Genomic DNA, 23,370 nt, shown 5'->3' with positions numbered 1-23,370 from the left:
GGGTGGTTGTTGTTGTGGGTAATGTTGTTGTTGGAAATTTGGTGGTGGTTGTTGATGTTGGAAATATGGTGGCGGTTGTTGTTGTTGGAAATTTTGTTGTTGTTGTTGTTGGAAAATATGTGGTTGTTGTTGTTGCTGTCCTCCAAAATATGGTTGTTGTGCTCGCGGGTCTGCCAAATAGAAAGGGTCAGACACAAACATTTCGGGATTTGTGACCGTTCTGTACCTGTTGACATATTCAGCCGTTGGTTTCATTTCGGCCGGCGCCACAGGAAATTGTAGGACAGTGGTGGAACGACGAGCCCATATTTTACGCTGCTCTTTAGCAAACGTCTTCCAATTATGTACGTACCACTGTTGGCTAACCTTTTGCAGATGCCAAGGTTCCAAACACTCAGGGGGGTCAGGGATACCTTGATGCATGCTGAATTGGAGCTTCACACGGTCACTTTGGTGCATCTCCATAGTAGAAGGAGAAACAACTGCTGCTGGGAGTTTCTTTCTGAAGAATCTCCGAGCTAGAGTTGCTCCACAATCTAATCTTTGTTTGATTTCGGACAGACACGCTTCTATTGACAGCGCATACAACAGTCCGGCAAATGGTTGGCACAACCCCCCGTCTAAGCATGTCTACTGTATTAGGCATATCGCACAAAATTTTATGAGAGAGATCAAAGATAAATTTTTGAAGAACCACTTGGTGAACGCGGGGTATGCCTTAAACCAACCTGGATTTCAATACTACCTCAGAGAAATAGCATTGTCAAATCCAGATGCAGGGAGGTGGATTGACAGCATTGACAGAGCGAGATGGACTAGGTCATACGACAATGGGGCTAGGTGGGGCCACATGACTACAAATCTTGTGGAATCAATGAACGGGATTTTTAAAGGCATACGAAACCTATCTGTAACTGCTTTGGTTAGTGCAACGTATTTTCGGATGGCAACTTTGTTCGCCACAAGAGGTAAGCGGCGGAATTCAGTGTTACAAACACAACAGGTATACAGCGATGTCTGCATGAAATATATACAACAAGAATCTGCCAAGGGGAACACTCATCGAGTGACAGAGTTCGACCGTCACGGCCACACCTTCAGTGTCAAAGAAACAATTGACCACAACCAGGGGCTGCCACGACAGTATCACGTCTCAATCCCAGGTCGTTGGTGCGACTGTGGCCAATTTCAAGCCTATCGCATGCCTTGCTCCCATGTCATTGCAGCATGTTCACATACTCACTTTGATGCATTATCATTGGTATCAGAAATTTACAAGGTATCAACGTTGCTCAACGTATAAGACAATTACTTTCCGGTGGTAGCGATGGAGGCATATTGGCCTGTTTACAAGGGGGAAACAGTTTGACATAACGATTTAATGCGTCGGAATAAAAGCGGTCGACCAAACAGCAGGCGTATTAGAACCGAAATTGACGCAACTGAAAAAATGCAGAGGAAGTGTAGTATATGTCGTGAGGTAAGACATAATAGGAACAAATGTCCCAATCGTGGATCTAGCTCCACAACATAGTTTTTAGGTGCAATGATATTTGTAATTTATTTTTTCAATGAAATGGACTTTTTTTCATTAATTAGATGGGTTACAACAACACAACAAACAACAAACACTAGGACTAGAAATAAATTTTTACCTAAAGGAAACATTTGAACAGACAACACAACAACACAACAAACAATTAAAATCTAGGAAATTATAGCGGTTAAAACAATGTCATCTGTTCCGTCCATTATTTGTTCAGTATCAAGGTCGGTTTTCACATCAACCCACCAACGGATCGTCTCTCCGGTCCTAAGCGACACCCTTGTTCTAAGCCTCTGAATCCTTTTTATTTCTTCCCCGGGACTGTACTCCCCTTCTAACTGTGCCATCAAAATCCGCTTCAGGTTGTTGAAGTCGCGGATGTTCCAAAACGTCACCGCCATAGGGGGTTAGACCGGGGAAAAATTACATGCCCATAACATCTCTTGTATTCCGGCGCCGGCACAGGACGACTGGATGATGTTCGTTGCCATGACTGCGGCCTTATGCGAGACATGATCAATAATGCGAAGTGAAAATGGAAAAATTGAAGGAGAAAATCATGAAGATTGATTGCATGATGAGCTGCTATATATAGGCAAAAATATTAGGTGTTGTCGCCACCTAAGGAGGCGACCGGGACAGCTGGATGCAGCTAAAAAAAATAATATAAAAAAACTGGAAAAAAAAACCAGCTAAAAAAAATAATATAAAAAAATTGAAAAAAATAAAATAAAGGGGAGGTATTGTCGCCAGGGGGGTGGCGACAACACTAAGCATTTGCACATAGTCGCCAGGCCCATTGGCGAATTCATTGAAATTGGAGTCTTGTCGCCACCCCCTGGCGACAACGTGTTAATTTAAAAAAAATGGCCATTTATGTAATTTATTTGAAATACTTGTTATTTCTTGAATTTTTTTAAAAAAACTGGTTATTAAAAAAAATCCTATTTTGTGCATCCAGAAATTGTTGTCTTATTTTAATAGACATGAGGTACCCAATGTAACCTATTTGAAGCACGTACTCACCCACTTAAAGTTAAAAGTATAAAAGTTAAGAATGAAGCAGCTCTCTGGTCAAACCTAAAGATAAGAAGATGCTCATTGGAAATAAACATTTGATGAAAGCACTGTAACCAGAACTAACAATGAACTGATAATTTCAGAATGTTATAACTCATTCACTTAATGTCAACCACCTCCTCAAACTTGTAGTTGAAGGATGTGCTATAAAACACTCTGACAATCAACTCAATCTTTAATCGAGAGTATGAGACTTTTAGGGTTTAGAGTGTGTATCACAATTATAACTTGAGTTACATGTGAGTATTTATTGGACAAACTCCAGAGTTTTTCAAGTGGAGTTCATGTATCTGCTGTGTAATATGAATCAAGCTGCATAGTATGGACTATTTTGCAGCAGATCAGGCAGATGGAATTTTAAGACCCTGAACTTTTGGATGTACGAATATGAGCTTGTAGAAAAAATTGTGGAAACGGCCATTAAAATTTGACTTGCTTGTGTTATGCATTCCCTTCTAGCATGATGAGTGGATTGAGAAAGGGTAGCAATGCCCATTAATTTCTCAAGTTTTATTTGATAACAGAGAATCAGAACTTGGTGGTGGGCAATGCAGAACATTGATTACACAACACTTGGGTTTGGAACCTCAACTAGAATCTGTACCCATTTGAATATTTACTGTTTACTTGGGTTTGGAACCTCAAACTAGAATCTGTACCCATTTGAATACTTACTTTTTACTTGGGTTTGGAACCTCAAACTAGAATCTCTACCCATTTGAATATTTACTTTTTACTTGGGTTTGGAACCTCAACTAGAGTCTATACCCATTTGAATATGAGAATTTCTTTCCTGACCCCACTATGGGGGTGACCCCAGCGAAAAACCAAAAACACCCCTACTTCGGAAATGCATTTCCGAAGTAATTTTTTTTCAATTTTTTTTCCAGAATTCGAAAATGCACTTCCGAAAACATCAAATGGGGGTGTTTTCGGAGATGCATTTTCGAAAACACCCATTTTTGGAGGTTTCGAAAGTATACTTCCGAAAAACAAAAATCAAGAGGAGGAGATCACTGATCAGATACACTGTTCATTCTGCAAAATACACGGCCGCAGAAACAAATAAAAACCCTAAACTTTGTTTTTCACATGTTATTTAATTGATTCATAGCATGCTGTTGTTATTAATGATGTTGTGTTTGGAGTTGAATAGTGAAAAAAAAGAGAAGTTTCGTTCATGATTGGGACAGTGCCATTGTTTTTGTTTTCTTGTGAGAAAAGACAAAGGGTTCATTTGTTTTATGGTTGATGATTGATTTTCTGGGTTTTCAGTGTTTGAGGTTTTTCTGTGTTCTTTGATTGAGAAGATGATGAACAAAGTTTAGGGTTTTTGATTTGTTTCTGCGGCTATGTATTTTGCAGAATGAACAGTTTTCGGAAATATACTTCCGAAACCTCAAAAAATGGGTGTTTTCGAAAATGCATCTCCAAAAACACTCCCATTTGATGTTTTCGGAAGTGCATTTCCGAATTCTAGGAAAATTTTGAAAAATAAATTACTTCGGAAATGCATTTTCAAAGTAGGGGTATTTTTGGTTTTTCGTCGCGGGTGACCAAAAAGGTAGGGGGTCTATAAAGAAAATCTCTTTGAATATTTACTTTTTACTTAGGTTTAGAACCTCAACTAGAATCTGTACCCATTTGAATATTTACTTTTTACTTGGGTTTGGAACCTCAAACTAGAATCTGTACCCATTTGAATATTTACTTTTTACTTGGGTTTGGAACCTCAACTAGAATTTATACCCATTTGAATATTTACTTTTTACTTGGGTTTGAAACCTCAAACTAGAATATGTACCCATTTGAATATTTACTTTTTACTTGGGTTTGGAACCTCAACTAAAATCTCTATCCATTTGAATATTTACTTTTTTGTTAGCTTCACTTACTTTCATGCTTAATGCATAATAATAAGAGGACTACTATTCCTACACTTAAAATCTAACACCCTATACCTACACCCAATGAAATACAGCAATGACATGTGCTTCTTCGTATTTAAAAAAGTAAAAAATAATGATTAAATATAATAAAATAATAAAACAGTATAAAAATACAGTGTAAGATGTAACTTTTAATGTACGACTATCATTTCTCTAATAATAACTCTTGTTTTTTTAATAGTCTATTATACAAACTCTTGTTTTTTTGAATAATCTATTAAACGTTACCAAATAAATTAAAAGTAAAAATTAAATAAAAAATAATTTAGATAGTTTTTAATACAAATTTATTTTTTATTATACTAAAAATTATTATGTGATTTAAACTATGATCTAAGATGAGGAACTCCTTTAAGTGTATTCAGACACCACAAATTAAGATGAGGAACTCCTGAGTAAATTTAGACACCACATAATATAAGATGAGAAACTCCTCAGAGTATATTTAGACACCACAAACTAAAATGAGGAACTCCTATGAGTGTATTCACACAGAACATACTAAGGTGTGGAACTCCTAACTATATTCAGACACCACAGATGATGGTCAAATATGTGTGAACTATGGATGAGAGTCAAATGAAGATTGTCAATTATGTGTGAACCATATCAGTGATGCATTAAAGATGATAAACTATGTGTGAACCATGTCAGAGATGCATAGAAGATGATCAATTATATGTGAACCATGTCAGGGATGCATTAAAGATGGTAGACTATGTGTGAACCATGTAAGATAGCCAATTGATGATGGTTAACTATGTGTGGACCATGTCAGAGATGCATTGAAGATGGCCAATCATGTGTAAACCATTTAAGATAATCAACTGATGATGGTGAACTTTGTGTGAACTATGTCAAGGATGCATTGAAGATAGTCAACTATGTGTGAACCATGGAATATAGTTAACTGATGATGTTCAAGATAGTCAATTGATGATGTTAAACTATTTGTGAACCATATCAGAGATTCATAGGATGATGGTTAACTATGTGTGAACCATGAAAGGTAGTCAACTGATGATGGTCAACTATGTGTGAATCATAGGAGGGATGTATTGAAGATGGTCAAGAATATGTGAACCATGGAAGATAGTTAACTTATGATGGTCGACTACGTGTGAATCATGTCAGAAACGCATTGATGATGGTTGACAATGTGTGAACCAAGGATGGGATGCATTAATGATGGTCAACTATGTGTGAACAATTCTAGGGATGCACTGATGATGTCTGATTGTGTATGAACCACGTCAGACAATCAACCGATGATCTCCGAATATGTGTGAACCATGTCAAGGATACATTAAATGTGAAATAATATTGAAATAATTCGATACGGTAATATAATATGTTGAAAAAAATATGAACCATAATTAAGCGTGAAATAATTAAAAAGAAACGTACCGTGAGGAGTGTGCATGATCCAATCAACTGTCTGGTCCTCCAGTTGGAGGCTTCATTCAGCTTCTGATATAGGTATACCATAATAACTGCCCCCAGTTCCACAAGGCCACTGTAGTCAGATCAATAAAGTATCGAAAAAGTGCAGTGCCTACCAAGAACGTGAACCAACACCGCAGAGCGCAAGCACGGTGATACTTAGTAAAAAGCCCGTCACCCTTCTTCTCCGACTCCACTGCCGCCACCAAGTGGTTCTCATACAACTCTTTCAAGCTGGAGAACCTAATATGCGCCCCACTCGTCGCTCTGCACTCATAATCAGCCATGTTTGGGTCCATGCCCAGATAATCAACCATCCACTCTATGGCCTCAACCCTCTGTATCTAGGAATGGTCCAGCAGCCTCCATCTGATCGGCAGGTGGAGCAGACAGGCCACGTCGTGTAAGGTGATCATCAACTCCCCAACAGGAAGGTGGAAAGAAGACGTCTCCTTGTGCCACCACTCGGCAAAAGCACCCTGGATGCCGTGACTGATGGTACAATATCTGGTCATGCATAACCCGCCAAGCCCGCTCCCAGCTACCACGTCATTAAACCACTGAGCCTGTGGTTTAAACAGAGAAAATATTTTCCGCGCGTGGTTCACAGATTTTATGGTCGGCCGTTCTTACACAACAAAAACAAAAAAGAAACTTAGTTAGACCTTTAGGAGAAAGTGGAATAAAAACCTAAATAAAAACGGTTAAATTATCAAGTGTAATTAAAACGGTCAAAAAAAAATTAAAACGGTTAAATTATAAAACAGTTAAAAAACTACCTCTCCCTCTCAAACACGTCGAGCGACGTGGTTATGGTAGTAAATCAGCTAGATAGTGTTTGTAGGCCCTCCCGGGTAGCCCTCCTCCGCATCATCCTCCCCGTGCGATGGGTCGTCATGTCTCGCCTCTTCTTCCTCCTCCTCCTCACGTACCACCTCACGAGAGGAAGACGCCCGAGCCAACCGACTCCTCGATCCAGATGAGGAACCAGCAGGCACCTCATCCGTTTGGACGGGTACTTGTACTCAACCTCATCCATGTATCGATGCTAGCTGTACCGCGTGTAACACCCCATATTTTTTAATTTTAATTTAGTCGGAAATTAAATTATTATTTAGAATTATTTAGTATTTTCGTTGAACTAATTGGAGGAATTATGGAAGATTGGTCTTTGGGCCAAGTGTGATATTTAGTAATGAGGGAGTGTTAAGTTGTTGAGCCCATTATTAAATAAGTTATATTGTCATAAAATAAAGAAATAAGAGTAAATTGAGAAATAGAAGAGGAAAACCTAAGAGGGAGAGAAGAAGAACTCGTGGACAAGACCATTTTCGTATTCATGGTGCAGCCCTCACAAAATGAGTCATAACTTTCTGCTCGTAGCTCCAAATCAAGTAATTCTTGAAGATTCAGATTATACACGAAATTTCCTTCGATTTGATATATTAATTCGTGTCAGGGAAGTTCTTGATGAGGGAGATAAGTGAGTTTGAAGATTGGAGATTCTTGCTGAATTTGGAGAAAAAGGGCTTACGGGTTTGATGGAGAAGAAGGGGAAAAGTCCAGATTCTTGGCTAAGGTAAGGGGGGACTCTTCCGGTTAATTTCTATTATGCGATTATATGTAATAGGATGGATTAATGTATGATTCGATTCGATTGGGTATATCGGGATTTGAAATTGTTAGGTTTAGGGAAACTTGATGAATTTGTATGAATTGATGATTAATAGTATGTTTATTTGATGTTTGATGATATCTGATGATGTTCGTGATGACTGTATGTCTGTAAATGACGTTTAGAATCGATTTTGGGTGAAAGGAGTGTGAAATTGCAAGTCTGTCGTAGAGCAGCGAATCTACAAAATCGCACGTCCGTTAAGCGGAGGGGGGTCCGCTAAGCGGAGGTCCCAACGTAGTTCGCTTCTGCCTCACGTCGCTAGTGGTCCGCTGAGCGAACCCTGCTGTGCAGAAATTTCCAAAACTTTAAAATAGTGTATCTTTTGATTCGTGTATCCTTTCTTAGTGTTGTTTTGGGCGTTGAAAAGCAAATTAAATATTTTATATGATGAATCGGTGAGATGGGCGGTGGCCCGAATTATTTTAAAATTTAATTAATTGCTTTGGTGATATACATTGTGCATATGTGGAATTGCGTAGATATGGCAATGTTTCGGTGTGATGATGGACGAATCGTAATTATTATTATTGGGATGATTGTGTAAATAATTTAATGATTGTGCATGATTTGGTTAATGTGACAATGTGGTGAGGTTGTAATGATATAACTGTGATTTTGATGTTATATGTGGTGTGAATTATATTGATATAATTGTAGATGGTGTTGAAACCGAATATACCATTCAATGTTGATTTGGTGAGTTATTGGTGATGACATTGTTCATTTTGATCATGTGGTGATTGTTGCGATCAATGATGATGATTGATTTGTTTTGAATGATGCATGATACATGTACATACTTGTTGGTGATAACTATGGTGAGTTATGGTGAGACGATGCGGTGCATTGGATCGGTGATGTTTTTAAGTATGTTATATGTGTGCATTCATTCATATGCATTCGGTGATGGATCCCGGTGATGTTTGGATCGATGGTGGACATAATTCCCATTGTATGGAATTTGTGTCGGTGGGCCGTATCTCGATGAGGCGTAGATCGGTCAGGTGGATTAATTCCACGGATTATTGGTACCACATGCATAATGTCAGTTAGTCATATGCATCCTTGTCATAACATGATTAAGTTGATTTCAGTGTTATGTTTGGTGTTGTATTTGTTGTGATTAATGAATGATAATTGAATATCTGAATATATGCCAAATTGGGTGAATGATATATTATGATGTTTTATTGCTTATGAGTGCATAACATTGATTAATTGAGAATGAGACTCATCCTTACTTGTTGACATTTTTAAGATTGAGGAGTAGCGACATTAGTGCTCGGTGAAAATGACTCTTAGAGTTTATCCATTATGTTGGTTCGAGTCGGTGTCATGCTTTGATATTGTAACAATGGGGGAACACTAGTATAGAGTTTTGATTTTAACTCTATCTGTTTGTTTTTGGATTTATTTTGTGGGATATTGCATAGATGATGTTATGCTTATCCGTTGAAAAATATTCCGTTGTGTAGAAACATGATTATGATAATTTGATGATTTGTTCCTAAGTGTAGCATGACAATTGACTTATGATAAATTGATTTATTTTAATTGTGGCACCCTTGTTTTTATGTTTACTCTGAATTCTATATAATTGTCGTGGGGTTTAAAAGGGTGTTACACCGCGCGCTCGCGCCGAGTCGATGCGGTCTGGGTCTCCCTACCTTGTCTAAGTCGTGCTTGGTTTCCTGATATTTTCCTGAAAAAATTGAAACCGGTAAGAAGGCGAAACAATCAAGAAAAAAACAATTCTAAGTACAATTCGGAAGTGCATTTTTGAAACTGGTCAGAGGTGTTTTCAGAGACGCACTTCCGAAAACACATGCGAACTCCATTTCTGCAGAAAACTCACTTCTTGCCCTAAATGCTTCAAAATCCATTTTTTCCTATCTAAACACACTCATTGACATATAATAACTTAACCCTATAAAATTTTGCTAATTTCTAACAGCCCTAATATGATTTTCAATCCTAGAGTTTAAGGTTGTGAAACTTACAAATTTGAACCTTTTAATGTAGCCTTTGAATGTTGTAGAGAAACTTTAGATGTCAAACTAAATATAGTAGTAGGAAGAAATGGAGCAAGTTTTGGAAATTTTATATTTTAGGGTAAAATGAAAAGGGGGAGGCTGTTTTGTTTAAACTGCAAAACGCGTATTTTCGATGATGCATCTCCGAAAACACCCTATTTTTAAAAAAATAATGATTTCGGAGATGCATCTCCGAAATCACCCTTTTTATGACTTCGGAGATGCACTTCCGAAATATAAAGGCGTTTTAGAAATTTCACGCGAGTATCTAAGAAGTTTGTGGGGTGGATAAAGAAATTGTCAATTTTTTTCGGAAATACATTTTCATTTTCTTTTTGTGGCTCAGGCCCAAGCCCAATAGCCACGAAAGGGATAGAGACCAAAGTTTCTACTATCAGGGTTTTGGACTCCACAGAACCAAACCAAAAAACCCTACACCTATCTCAACAATTCCGATCACTACAATGGCCTCCACCGCCGCCAGATCAATATTCCGATCTTCTTCCTCAGCCAGATCAGCGTTTCGTGTCGCATCGGAAGCTAAACCAGCTCGTTCCTCATTCCGCACCGCCTCCAGTAAACCTCCCTCGCCATCACAGTCCACATTCAGGTGATAATCAATAGACGTATCCACCGGAAACTTCATTTCTCGGTGTTTTGTTTTCATTTTCCAAATTCACAATCGATTATTGACAGTAGTTTTGTCTATGTGATTAGGTCTCCGGTTCAATTGAGTTTTTGCGTGGAATCCATGATGCCTTACCACACGGTCACTGCTTCTGCGCTCATGACCTCCATGCTTTCCATTTCGAGCCGCAACTACGCTTGGCTTTCAGAAGGTATTATCAATCAAACTGTTTGATAATACTTTTGGAAAATTCGACGTGTTTTTGTGCAAATTGAATTGTTTTTGTTTAGTTGCATTGTTAATTGTAAACAAATATGAATTAATTACAACTGGTTATTCATTTGGATTTGAATACTATGTAGCATGAGGTGCATTTTGGAGGAAATTGAATAAGAACGTTACCATTGATTGATCAATGAGTGCAATATATGAACTACTCCTTACTCTGACTGAGTTGAAACTTACTCTCTTTTGTGTTATTTGGCATCTTTAATACTAAGATTTCTTAGAATCAGGTTTAGAAAATATTTGCGGTTTTATGTAGTTAAAAGTAGTTGAACTAGAGCTTGTAGAAAACCTGTGTGTGTAATGTGCCCATTCGCTTTGGGCCTGCTAGTTTGTCTCTGTTTTGATTTCCTGACCATTGGTTTAATTTTGAATTAGGTAGCTAAGCATCTCTAGGATTCCCTGATGTTCTTTCTACAATTATTTTTTCGGGTATGTTTTCTTTTAGTTCTTGTGACTGAGATTTAATATATGGCGATGATGCATTTAGATAAATACATAAACGTAGGCACAGGGAAGTTTGTCAATTTGATCCTTGACAACATTTTTTCCATAATTGTGCTAATCCTGTACCAAATGTTGACGGATTAGTTTACTCCCTACTTCACTTTTCCCCGCACCCCCTCCGTATATCAAACACCCAACTAAATCATTTAGTAAGACCATACACATTCTTTTTGTTTGTAGGCCTAAAGCAGACTATTTGAAGAGCGGGAAACAAAGGTGGATGCTGAAACTTCCTGTGATATTTTGAGCTTTTAAACAAAAAAGATTTTGTTGCTACTAGGAATAATTTCTCTGTAACTAATTATTTGATATTATTTAGGTTTTTAGAGCACAGTTGTGTGCTCCTGAATTTGATTGTTGTTATGCAGAATGTCTCTTAATTTACACTGCGAGTTATCTTATTCTCTCTAAATCTTTCTCTATGTGAATCATATTTTCCAATGTTTGTGCATCTTGAAAACTATCATCATTTATCGAGTACCAGATAAGAACAGTGACCATGATGCTGTACTGCAATTTATTACCTGATTTGCTTGCATCACACAGTATTCATGTTTGACTGGATTCCGATACTGATATTCTGTAGGAGAACTTCTGTTGAATAGATCACTTTTATTAACATCGAAACTTGTTTATGTTAGGACTTTTGTTGATCTTTTTGTTTGTTAGGCAGTCTATAATGTGTTCTCCATTACTTTTCTTTTCTACTTTCAGCCGGAGATGAGTCATGATGTGTGATAACTACAGAATCCAATAAAGATTATGCTCAATATTTACGTGGTGGTTACCGAAATTGTACTTTTTTCTTCTTGTAGTTGATGTAGTTTGAGTTTGAGCCATTCTTGCTGGAACTTTTGAAAATGTAGGATTATCATTTCAAGTTCTGATTCAATGTTTTGTTTGTATAGGTCTGTGATATCCCTTTAAATCAGCTTTGGCTTTCAGAGCCTTGATTTTCACTTTCATTGCCATAATTTGTTTCTGTCGTCGGTATAAGAAGACGGCTTGCCATCCGTTCTCCGAACATTGGGCAGTTTTGTTGTAAGGGTATCTTAGCATCTCGATACATGTTAATGCACGGGATTGAGATTATGTTGGAAATATTAACAAAGTTATATTTCATTTCTATGTCAATTAATTTGGAGTTACAAAATGTTACTGTCTCATAAAAGTTGATTTTGTACATGTCTGATGTATAACCATTCGTTTTTCTTCAGTTTGTCATGAAATGGAAATTTTATTTCAAACTGTTTCGTAATAAATTACTTCAACACGAAGTTTCCTTCAGGATTAATTAATTAATACAATCACTTTGCAAAATAAATAGTGCAATAGCTGAATTCCTTGTCTTTTTCTACTAGATGATTTAGAAGCTTTAACTTAGCATCTGTTTTCTGAAGAAATTCCCCAAAATAATCTGCAGTTAATATATTGCAACTGTTTGATTAATGTAGAATTGGTTCTGTTTTTTTATAGAATTTATTCTATTTGAAAGCAACGTATCTTCATTTTCATGTATAAGCAATGATAACTGAATGCAAGTTTCAGATGATGTATATATTTTCAGGATAGTTGATATAGAATTGATTTTTATTTGGAAAGAGGCAAAAACAAATTTAAACAGTTTAGAATTGATTTTGATTTGTTTGATTGATGTATATATTTTCAGGATAGTTGATATAGAATTGATTTTTATTTGGAAAGAGGCAAAAACAAATTTAAACAGTTTAGAATTGATTTTGATTTGTTTGATTGATGTATATATTTTCAGGATAGTTGATATAGAATTGATTTTTATTTGGAAAGAGGCAAAAACAAATTAAAACAGTTTAGAATTGATTTTGATTTGTTTGATTGATGTAGAACTGGTTATGTTTTTTAATAGAATTTATTCTATTTAAAATTAGAATTTCTAGATTTTGAATTTAAATATGATTTTTTAAATTGAAATTTATCATTGAATTAATTTTTGTATGAATATATCTAAACATAAGTTATTTTTCCTTATAACCATATAGTATAATATATGGAAAACAACACCCCTCTTTCAATTGTAAAAACATATCTGTTTCATGAATCGATGACCTAACTACGAAATGCAAAACCTTTTGCTCCCTTATTATTGGATTGGTTAGTTTAGCTTAGCCAAATCTAAATGAAAAGGAGGCCTGGGAATTAAAACTAAAAGGAATTCTACCACTTCTATTGCATTTGGTGTGCAATAGTCAAAGCTTAAGATGTCCTGAAAGATGGACTTATTTATAGGATTGGTTGTGAGAAGGTTTCCTTTTGGTATGACAAATGAACATTTAATGATTATTTTTGCAATTTGGTTCCTTGTGTTCATATTAGTAACACAAAGATCAAAGTTAAAGATGTAGAGGAGAATGATCAATGGATATTTTAGAGACTTGGCACTACTCTTTTAGAATTAGTCAGTGATAACATTCATAATACCATGGATAATAATTTTGAGGATGTTCTAATTTGGAATGGCTCTTCCAATGAGATTTATTGAACTTCGAGTAGTTATATGTCGTTAACTTCTCATTTGAATCATCAAGACACTAATTTGGATTGTTGGAGTTGGATTTGAAAGTTATATGTGCCCCAGAATTCACGTCTTTTTGGGTGGTTTAAAAGTTATATGTGTGATAACTATTAGTGTGTTTCTTTGCCTCTTTCCTTGTAATAAAAAAAGATACAATTGAAAAATAACACATTTTACAATCTTGAACAAATAATGCCCTTCGAAAAATTATGTACTATGAAATTACACTTTTAGAAGCATGGTGATATTTTGAGGATGACTGAAGATCCTATGATATCACGCATTTAGGCTATGTTGTTAATAGTGGTTGTAGCGGTCGATATCACGGCGCGATGTAGATTTTCCGGTCAAGCCGCTTCCCATGGTACCGGTATAGTGTGATATGAAGAAGCGGCTTGAGCGGCCGCGAAACCGAGACTCAGAGCGGTTCGGATGCGGCTCCAACCGGCCGCTTTTTCTTTTTCGCAAACTGGGTCGGGTCGGGTATAAAAATTAGGTTAAAAACGTAAAAAAAAAAAACCTAAATTCTGTATGCTCGCTTTGCTTTCTCACACGCCTCTCTCCTTCGCACATCATCATCATCTCCCCGCAACTCTCCATCGCCCATCACCATCATCGATCTCCATCTTTCTCTTCTCTCCATCCCACATCATCAACTCTGCTTCAGGTATTTTGGTTCTGCACCATCATATCTTTATTTCTGCTTCTTTTATTTAGTTTTTTCTTCTGTTATGTGATTTCTGCCTCTACCAACAGTCATGTCAACTCCTCCTACTAATTCTACTCAACCATCATCATCCAAGAAAAATACAAAGGGAAGGCAAGCGAACTTGAAGGCAAGCATAGCTCGTTTTTTTTATCGGAATGAAATTGATTTTGATGTTGCAAATTTAAAAAGTTTTAAAATGATGGTTGAAGCTATTGGTATGTATGGTGCAAATTTGAAGTACAATCAAATGTTGCAAGATTTGATTATAAAGTATAATCAAACTTTGAAAGAGCGGTTTGAAAGTGATGTTTTGATTGATCTTGTGATCATGGATGGTGATATTGATACCAATAACCCATGGTTGGGTGGAGGTGAAGATGAAGAGGATGAAGATGATGAAGTTATAGATGCTTAAGTGTATGTTTTCTTGAATTTTATTGTTATTTGGAAGTATGTTTCAATGTTTTGCTTAAGACTTATGCTAATATGTATTTGGATTTAATTTCGAAGACTTAATGAAATTTGAGTTTTTTTTATCCTAAGTTAGTATGTTTTGAGCATGTAAGTGTCATTAAAATTTTTAGTTTTTAGTGTCGGGGTCGCTGAAATAGCGTCAGCTCCTCGCTTCCGCGCCGCTTCCATTTTTGGATTGACCGCGCCGCTTTCCGAGATTAGGTCTTACTGAATACATTCAGATTAGATTAGATATGAATAAAAAGTTTAATGTTATAAATTTGATTTCTGCAAACTAAGCAACCAATTATAAGGGAAGAATTGGGGTAACCCTTTTGAGGCACATGCAACAAGGGACATTAATGAATGTTCCAACAAGTATTGTAATATACTAAAGAACATTCCAAGGAACACTAAACCTAAAATCTGCCTCCGAGCATATTTTTCTGGTTTTTGTATAATCAGATTCAACAACTATCCATAAGAACATACTCAAATTATCCCAAATACAACTCCTAATTAAAAATCTAGCACCTATATAATCACTTTATATATGAAAGAGAGTCTGATTTCCCAGCCGTCTGCAGAACAAAGTTGGTTTTCAATGTGTCAGCTTTCAAAGTGTAAAATCTTTTGCAGGGAACAGAAATGTTAATAAACCTACAAATACACGATAAGGGTTGATGTTAATGTTACAGCTTAAGTGCAAGTATAACCAAACACATAATAAAGGAGGAATATAATCTCGCATAGAAATGATACCTCATTGTAAAAAACTTGAAACAAAGCAAAATACTGGTAGTATCTGTCTGCATTCATTTTACTTGTTCATAGTTGATGACAGGTAAAAATTCCAAAATATTGAGCCCATCGACATAAAAGCTACTCGAGCTGGAAGAGGCACCACCCTATACAGATTCCATAAAAATAGCAAAGGAATGTAAGACTCATCAAGTTCTAAGCAAATTCAAACCACAAATAACTAGATAATTAGTAGAATAATTGAATGCTACATCATGTATGTGAGAGGAAATGATAACGATAAATAGAATATTAAATTGAAGAATGTGAACATGCGTACCAGAAATTTAACACACTGACAGGAACCCAAAATCTAAACCCTGAACAAAAAAATTCCACAGAAAGGAATTAGAAATATGCATATCAGAAGTCCAGAGTAACAATTAGGCAATGAGGTTTGTTTGTACCATAAAGTAAAGTTGGAAGAGCATCTCTTCTGTATTTTTCTGGAAGCTCTGAGAGCTTCTGTTGCCATAAATTGTTCCATGCAAAGACAACAGCAATCACACACGGACCCAATACAATCTGGTTTAGTAAAACCTGTCAAAAGAGATTTTAGAATCAATCACCATCCTTCACCACTGCATGCTTCTATAAATTAAACTAAATATAATTCATAGATGAAACATAATACCTTTAACATTAGGTTCTGGACATTAGGTTTGGGGAGACAATGGTCAAGCAACTGGTACCAGGCGAAAGAACCAGGACCATAGAAAAGGAATCCATAGGAAGTCATTCGCAGAGCACGTAGCAAGTCGTGTTCCGAAAGAAGCCTCGACAATACATCCTACAGAAAACCCATTTGGTTAATAACAAACTCCAAAATATCACCATGTATTTTTTATGCAAAAATAAACAAATAACACCTCTCATTCACCCTCTCAACATGACCAAACCCAAAAACCATTCAGCACATATTGCAATACGAAGAACAAACTGTTTTTCTCTAGTGGCTAAAAGCAGCACTTACATTAATCTTAATATAGATGGATACACCTAAAAAACAAGCTTCTTCTTTCAAACTTAAAAGAAAACACACTTCAGCTGAACCTTCTAGACCTATGTTTTCTTTTTATCGATAGACGAAGTGATAATAACCACTAGAAACTCACACACACAACCGTGACGTGAGTATCAAGGCTAGAATACCAGGGCTCGAACCCTGGTGATGAAGTCCAACCTAGAAATATAGTTTATCGGATTTGCGGACTTCGAGACCTATGATTTTACATCCAACGAATCAATATATAACACTAATTTCCTACAAAATTAATCAACTATTACAAAAACAATTCATAAAACTACCAACTCAAAGTTCTTTTTTTTTTTCTGATAATTTTAATCTAACAGTAACCCTTACCTGAGAGGCATTTCCATCAGTGTCTTTGCCTTTGCTCCAACGGTTACTGATCTGAGCAATTGTGTCACCAGTAAGAGCGAGGGATGCGGCGGTTATCGCCTGCTTCACCGGGAACTGATAACCACCTCCGACGACGGAACCAGGCGAAGTCGAATTAGACCGAATACGACGCCGTTGAGAATCCGGTGACGGATTCCACTTCCAGAAGCCGCTAAACCCACTCCCAAATCCAAGCGCGTCCATTCCCTCTCGAAAAAGACGCAATTTTTTCGCTCTTCAATCTTATTCTTATTTCAAGACTAACATGTGGTGTGACTTGTGAGTCTGAAACAAAGAAAAAGCGAAAACGCAGCGTTTCATACTCAACTCCCCTTTTTCCCAAATTCAATAAAAATGGTTTTTTTCAAAATGAAATATAAAAATCGTTTTTTTTTTTCAATTCCCCAATTGGGTCTTCAAAATCAGTGACAAAAATCTTTCTTTTCAAAATCTTAATTTATAGTACCTTTTTTTGAAGAGAAACTTGGAAGGTTTTTCAGTTTTACTTAGAACAAAATGCATAGGTTTTGATTGTTTTTAAGGTTTCTGGTGTTATGAGTTATTCAGGTGAATGTTTGTTGCAACTTGCACAACGTTGCTTGAAGTACCCAAAACAATTGAAGCAGATTCATTCTCTTGTAATCACCAAGGGTTACCTCCTTTTTCACCATAACAAATGGATGCCAACACTTCTCTACAATGCTCTCATAAGAGCCTATCATGTTCAAAATCACAACAAGGTTCTTGTCATTTTTACTCACATGCTTTCCAACAATGTCTCACCCAACACTCACACTTTCCCTCCTCTCCTTAAATCATCACCTCGTTCTCTTGTCGCGTCTCTTCATTCTCAAGCCTTCAAACGTGGGGTCTTGTCTGACCCTTTTGTGCTGACTACTCTTCTCGTACTCTATGCAAGACACAACCACATTGTTTGTGCCCAAAAGGTGTTTGAGGAAGTTCCTCTCTTTTGTCTTGTTGCTTCCAATGCAATGATCAATGCTTTTTCAATGAATGGTAACATGGAGTGTGCTTTGTCGCTTTTTCAATCCATGCCTTACCAGGATGTTGTTTCGTGGACTACTATGATTAATGGTTATGCTTTGAATGGGAGTTTCGGTGCTGCGATTCGGTTTTTTGGGAGGATGATGACTCATAAGGATGTTGTGGGTTGTTTGGTAAAACCAAATGAGGCTACTTATGTTAGTGTGATATCTTCATGTGCTGGTTTAGAAGGAAAGGTTTCTCTTGATTTTGGAAGGCAAGTTCATGGTTACATGTTGCTGAAAGGGGTTGATTTGGGAGTTTTTGTTGGAACTTCATTGATAAATCTTTATGGAAAGATGGGGTGCTTGAATTATGCTGTAAATGTTTTTAGAGTAATGGTTAAAAGAGAGGTTTGTACTTGGAATGCAATGATTTCTTCATTGGCTTCCAATGGTAGAGAGAAGGAGGCACTGGATTTGTTTAAAAAGATGAAGAAGCGTCAAGGGTTGCAACCGAATAGCATTACCTTTGTGGCAGTTCTTACGGCATGTGCTCGTGGAAGATTTGTTAGGGATGGATTGGAGTTGTTTGGATTGATGTCGAGTGAGTTTCATGTAGTGCCAGTAATGGAGCACTATGGATGCGTGGTTGACCTTTTGGGAAGAGCTGGTCATATTCAGGAAGCTGCTGATATCATAAGAAATATGCCTTTTCAGCCCGATGAATCTGTACTGGGTGCCTTTTTGGGTGCATGTAGGATTCATGGAGCTATTGAACTCGGAGAAGAAATAACGAAAACGCTTAAATTGCAGACGCAACACTGCGGCCAATACTTGTTATTGTCAAGCATGAATGCTGAGAAAGAAAGATGGGATCATGCTGCTGATCTAAGGAAAGAAATCATGGAAGCTGGAATTCACAAAATTCCAGCATTTAGTATGGTTCATTTGACATAATTTTACTCTTTCTCTATTAAATATGTTATCTATTTGTTCTATTGTACATAGTTTCGAGTCACTTGCTTTCTTGTCATTGATAGAAATCAATTGATGACAGCTTTCTGCTAAAGTACTTTGTATTCCCACCAATCAGAAAACACATACAGAATTTCTCATTGCTCATTGTTGAATAACACATTTTTTATTTTTAAACTATTAGTTACAAAGAAATGCCCCATGTATGGATGTTAGATACATACACGTGCTAAGTGTTATGAAATGAATATATTAGGAGAATTATGACTATTACAAAGAGATGTAAGATATAGGTTCGTGTTAAGTATGAAGGAATGAACGAATGAACTTCTAGCATTGGCCTTGCTGTTAGGCAGCCGCTTGTTAGGCAGCAACTTGTAGTGCCTGATGTGGTTTCTCATCCACTGGTTCTGCAACTAATGATACATGTCGCTGTTCCTTGTCTGCCGCATATGCTTCTCTGTCTTCTACTTTTTGTAGGACATTTTGTCGAATGCATCTGAATATTACAACCAATAAAAATCCTGCGAAGAAAATTACATTGTAAAACTAAAAATCAGCAAACACGGTTGAAAACTGCACACATCAGAATGATTGACACAGCAAGTGGCTAACTAAGAAAATTACCTGTGCAGATTCGAGTCTTTATAGAAGACAGGTTCCAAAAGATAATAAGGGCCGACATGACCACTATCTTCTTGTGACCGCAAGCACTCCATGAGTCCAACAATCGCAATTTCAAGCACTCAGCTGCATATAAAAACAAACTTATCTACAATATAAAAAATTTATAAGACCTACAGATGTTAGTCAATTGATGGATGGAATTATACCTCGCTGATTGATCTGAGCAGAGTAGCAAGAATAAAGCTTTGGTACACTGAAGCTGACAAAAAAACCTGCTCATAAATATGTATTACTATTATATCAGAACAAAGATATGAAAAATAAATAATATATTCATACTGTGAACACTAATAGGTAATAATAATATTGTCTTACCAATGGCACTGAGCCTCCAAATTGTAATAAGATGGCCATACTGTGCTCCTAGTAGAAGAAAAGGAGCTACCTGCGCAACAACCAGAAAAAGAAAAAAAAAAAACTTAACCAACGACTAAACCCTAAAATTGGCATGATTTTGCAGACAATCAGAGAATTAACTACGAGTAAGGTAACATGGATTACTTTCAGTGTCATAGATGGTTCTCCAGAGAACAGCCCTTTCGTCTTTGAAATTGCAAAATTCAAAGCAGGAAGAATCAATTTTGCAAGACGCAAAATATCATCTTCTTTTAGTTTGGCATAACCACTTTGCTTAGCTTGCTCTCTAAACATATACAAGTTGTAAATTCATTAGTTTTGTCATCACTTAAAACAAAAACAATACAATCATAAAAAATAAAATAAAAAGCAAAACTATACCTTTGACAAACAGAATTTGAGATAAAAGAAAGAGCCAAAAATAGAATTGCCAATTGTGAAATAGCAGAAAAGATGCTGAAACAACAAGCACAAAAAAATCTCAGAATTTTCCACTATATACATAACAAAGAAAAGGGCGAGAAAAAAACAGTTGCAGACCTAAAATTGATCCCTTTGGTGAAGCAAGAAGACAAGAAACAAAGAGATCCAAAACCAAACCAAAAGGTTGATTTTTGCACATCGTTCCACATGATTAATTCAGCAATCAACATTCCAATGCGATCCAAATCGCCTCCATTCTCTTCTTCAGCTTCTAAACACCACATTAACACACATCAATTATCAATCTCTACTTCAAAATAACATACAATGGAATCAAATAAACATAACAGCAAAATCTCTATCACAATCAAAAAGCAAAATGTATAATCCATTTTCAAAATGAATTCTCTATCACATACTTGGTGGTTGAAAAGGCACCAAACTGAGTTTATCCTTCTTATGTCTCCCACTGTTTCTTCTCTTCCTTTGTTTCCCAACCTCATCCATCAACGCAATCTCCTTTTCTTCCCTAACCTCAACCTCGGATCTCCGTCTCGACCTCCGCGAGTTTCTCGGCGAAGACAGACTCGCCCTACACCGCCTTCTCAGACTGTTCGACTCCTGCATCTCGTCATCAAACCTCGGCTTGGATTTCCTGGAAGACGGAGGGGACATGAGAAGAAGCTCCCTGAGTGGAAAACATCGTGTTGGAGATTTTGGAGATCGGAGAAGAGATAGCGGTGAAGGCGATGATGGTGGCTTTTTAGCGATGGTTGGTGATTGATCGAGGTCGAGTGATATACGAAGAGGTTCGGTGGCGGTTATTTCACCAATGCGGGATAGGGGAGAGGTTCGGGAATTGGTTCGGCGTTCTGATGAACGGTGGTGATGACGGTGAGGGGTAGAATTGGAAGAATCCATGAAGATTATAGTGAAGTGTTGTTGTTACTAGATTGTTGAATGAGTGAAAATGATAGTGAAGTGATTTTGGGTGTTGTAGCCGTTGGAGAAAGAAGCGATTTTATAGAAGTCATTTGTTAACTTCCTTTTAAATAAGTCAAATCTAGTAGAGATGAGGTGGGGCTACAAGCTTTAACGGTAAATAAATGCGATCTATAGTTTCCTTTATTAGGTTTTTTTTTTTTTTTTTGCAAAGCCTTTATTAGGTTTGTTAATACTACTAGAAGTTGTATTAAATTAGTCTTGTAATGATAAAATTTCAATAATGAAAGAAACATTGTAATAAATCCTTCCAAAGTTAAAAAAAAAAAAAAAACTCCCGTATAAAACAAACCAAAATATAGAAAAATATATATTATTTTGATTAGGGTGTGTTTGGTTCGAGGTAAATGGAGGGAAGGGGAGGGGAGGGGAGGAAATGTTTATAATAAATTGTGTTTGATTCAATTTTTAGGAGGGGAGAGGAGAGGAGGGGAGGGGAGCAAAATCCCTCCAAATCACACTTTTTGCGTCCCCCGAATCGGGGGGATTCGGAGGGGAGGGGAGGAAACATGACTGTTGATATTTAATAAATTAATATATTTACTAAAATACCTTCAATTTTATTTTATTATTTTCTTTCGTCTGCTTCTTCCTTTTTTGTGATTTTTCTCTATTGCTTATTATAATTATTTTTTATCTTAAAATTATTATGTTTATTTAATAAAAATTATAATCACTAAAAATTTTAATTTTTTATTATAATTTTAATTTTTATGTTTATTTATAATAATGTTTTTCTAATTTTATTATATATTCTATTATATATATTTTATATAAAATTTTAAACCATTCATTTATTTTGTTTATTATATATATATATATATATATATATATATATATATATGACAATAAGTTATTTTATGTATTCAAAAGTTGTTATCAACATATAGATAATTTTGCGCCGAAAGTTATAATACGTATAGAGTGTATTCAGTTTTTTTAATATTATGTGGTAAGTTATAAATTTTTAATCACTCAATATTACAAATATTATTTCAAAAAAATTATTTATGAAATTTTCACCTTTGAATATCATGTCAGTAATATAAAATCATAAGGATAAAAATGTAAATTATTAACAAAATCCCTCCCCTCCCCTCGTGAACCAAACACATTTTTAACCAAAATCTCTTCCCTCCCCTCCCCTCCCCTCGTTTGAACCAAACATACATAAAATTAATAAAACTCCCTCCCCTTCCCTCCCCTCCCCTTCCCTCCATTAAAATCCCTCCCCTCCCCTCCCCTCCCCCTCATTTGAGCATTTTTATCTCTTTACTTTACTCTATTTTTTATTAATTTTTTATTTTAGTACTTCAACATCTCCATATACCAGTGTTTTAAAAACCGGACCGGACATCAAACCGGTGAGGGTACTGAGCCACTGGTTTATTGGTCGAACCACTGGGTTACTGGTCGAACCACATGACTAAACAGGGTTAAATCGGATAACTCGGTTGAATAGACCGGTCGTTATAACAAAATTATATAGGTATAAAATCTGTCGAACCGGATGATTCAGTCCCTACAAAATATAACTAGTACTTAAATTTTTTGAAAACATCATATTATAAAAAATTCACAAGTTCATAATTTAAATTCAAATTTTACACATAGGTATCACACACAATCAAATAATACATAATTATAAAATATCACTACTAGAAAATTCGCTTTTAGTCACCGAATTAGAGACCGAAAAAGCTTAAAAATCGGTCACTAATACGTTTAGAGACCGATTTAGCGACCATTACTTTTCGGTTGAAAAAGTGCTAGTCGCTAAGCTTTTGCGACGAATTTAGTGACCGAAATTTAGAGACCGAATTTGTGACCGAATTCAGTGACCGATTTTAGAGACCGATTTTAGGGTTCTTTTTC

General features: G+C 36.2%; 4 protein-coding genes across 7 annotated transcripts; 2 read left to right on the top strand and 2 right to left on the bottom strand.

The window, feature by feature from the left end:
• Nucleotides 1-10,106: 10,106 nt before the first annotated feature.
• On the top strand, nucleotides 10,107-12,296 carry LOC131607223 (protein NUCLEAR FUSION DEFECTIVE 6, mitochondrial-like). 3 transcript variants are annotated; one of them, XM_058879243.1, is made up of 3 exons: nucleotides 10,108-10,339; nucleotides 10,447-10,568; nucleotides 11,330-11,535. In XM_058879243.1, exons 1-3 carry the CDS (start codon nucleotides 10,194-10,196, stop codon nucleotides 11,347-11,349), a joined length of 288 nt encoding a protein of 95 aa, XP_058735226.1. In that variant the 5' UTR covers nucleotides 10,108-10,193; the 3' UTR covers nucleotides 11,350-11,535. The 3 variants fall into 3 exon arrangements, with proteins under 3 accessions (XP_058735225.1, XP_058735226.1, XP_058735227.1); XM_058879244.1 differs by lacking the exon at nucleotides 11,330-11,535 and adding an exon at nucleotides 12,058-12,296 and having other exon boundaries at nucleotides 10,110-10,339; XM_058879242.1 differs by lacking the exon at nucleotides 11,330-11,535 and having other exon boundaries at nucleotides 10,107-10,339; nucleotides 10,447-10,991.
• Nucleotides 12,297-15,195: 2,899 nt separating this feature from the next.
• On the bottom strand, nucleotides 15,196-17,355 carry LOC131602343 (uncharacterized). The gene is made up of 6 exons (XM_058874428.1): nucleotides 17,027-17,355; nucleotides 16,298-16,453; nucleotides 16,071-16,203; nucleotides 15,944-15,983; nucleotides 15,625-15,770; nucleotides 15,196-15,522 (listed from the first exon to the last, which is right to left on the bottom strand). The coding sequence occupies exons 1-5, from the start codon at nucleotides 17,267-17,269 to the stop codon at nucleotides 15,683-15,685; spliced, it is 660 nt and encodes a 219-aa protein (XP_058730411.1). The 5' UTR covers nucleotides 17,270-17,355; the 3' UTR covers nucleotides 15,196-15,522; nucleotides 15,625-15,682.
• An 89-nt stretch (nucleotides 17,356-17,444) lies between these two features.
• LOC131602341 (putative pentatricopeptide repeat-containing protein At1g10330) lies at nucleotides 17,445-19,181 on the top strand. The gene has a single exon (XM_058874424.1). It carries the CDS (start codon nucleotides 17,620-17,622, stop codon nucleotides 19,006-19,008), a length of 1,389 nt encoding a protein of 462 aa, XP_058730407.1. The 5' UTR covers nucleotides 17,445-17,619; the 3' UTR covers nucleotides 19,009-19,181.
• Nucleotides 19,182-19,367: 186 nt separating this feature from the next.
• On the bottom strand, nucleotides 19,368-21,517 carry LOC131602342 (reticulon-like protein B17). 2 transcript variants are annotated; one of them, XM_058874427.1, is made up of 8 exons: nucleotides 20,913-21,517; nucleotides 20,611-20,761; nucleotides 20,452-20,526; nucleotides 20,215-20,356; nucleotides 20,029-20,098; nucleotides 19,860-19,925; nucleotides 19,654-19,776; nucleotides 19,368-19,550 (listed from the first exon to the last, which is right to left on the bottom strand). In XM_058874427.1, exons 1-8 carry the CDS (start codon nucleotides 21,412-21,414, stop codon nucleotides 19,390-19,392), a joined length of 1,290 nt encoding a protein of 429 aa, XP_058730410.1. In that variant the 5' UTR covers nucleotides 21,415-21,517; the 3' UTR covers nucleotides 19,368-19,389. The 2 variants fall into 2 exon arrangements, with proteins under 2 accessions (XP_058730410.1, XP_058730408.1); XM_058874425.1 differs by having other exon boundaries at nucleotides 20,611-20,764; nucleotides 20,913-21,516.
• Between the last annotated feature and the right edge of the window lie 1,853 nt (nucleotides 21,518-23,370).

The sequence above is a fragment of the Vicia villosa genome, linkage group LG5 (genome assembly GCF_029867415.1).
Source record: "Vicia villosa cultivar HV-30 ecotype Madison, WI linkage group LG5, Vvil1.0, whole genome shotgun sequence".
Taxonomy (NCBI): Eukaryota; Viridiplantae; Streptophyta; class Magnoliopsida; order Fabales; family Fabaceae; genus Vicia; species Vicia villosa.
This window is presented reverse-complemented; position numbering and strand designations above follow the sequence as displayed.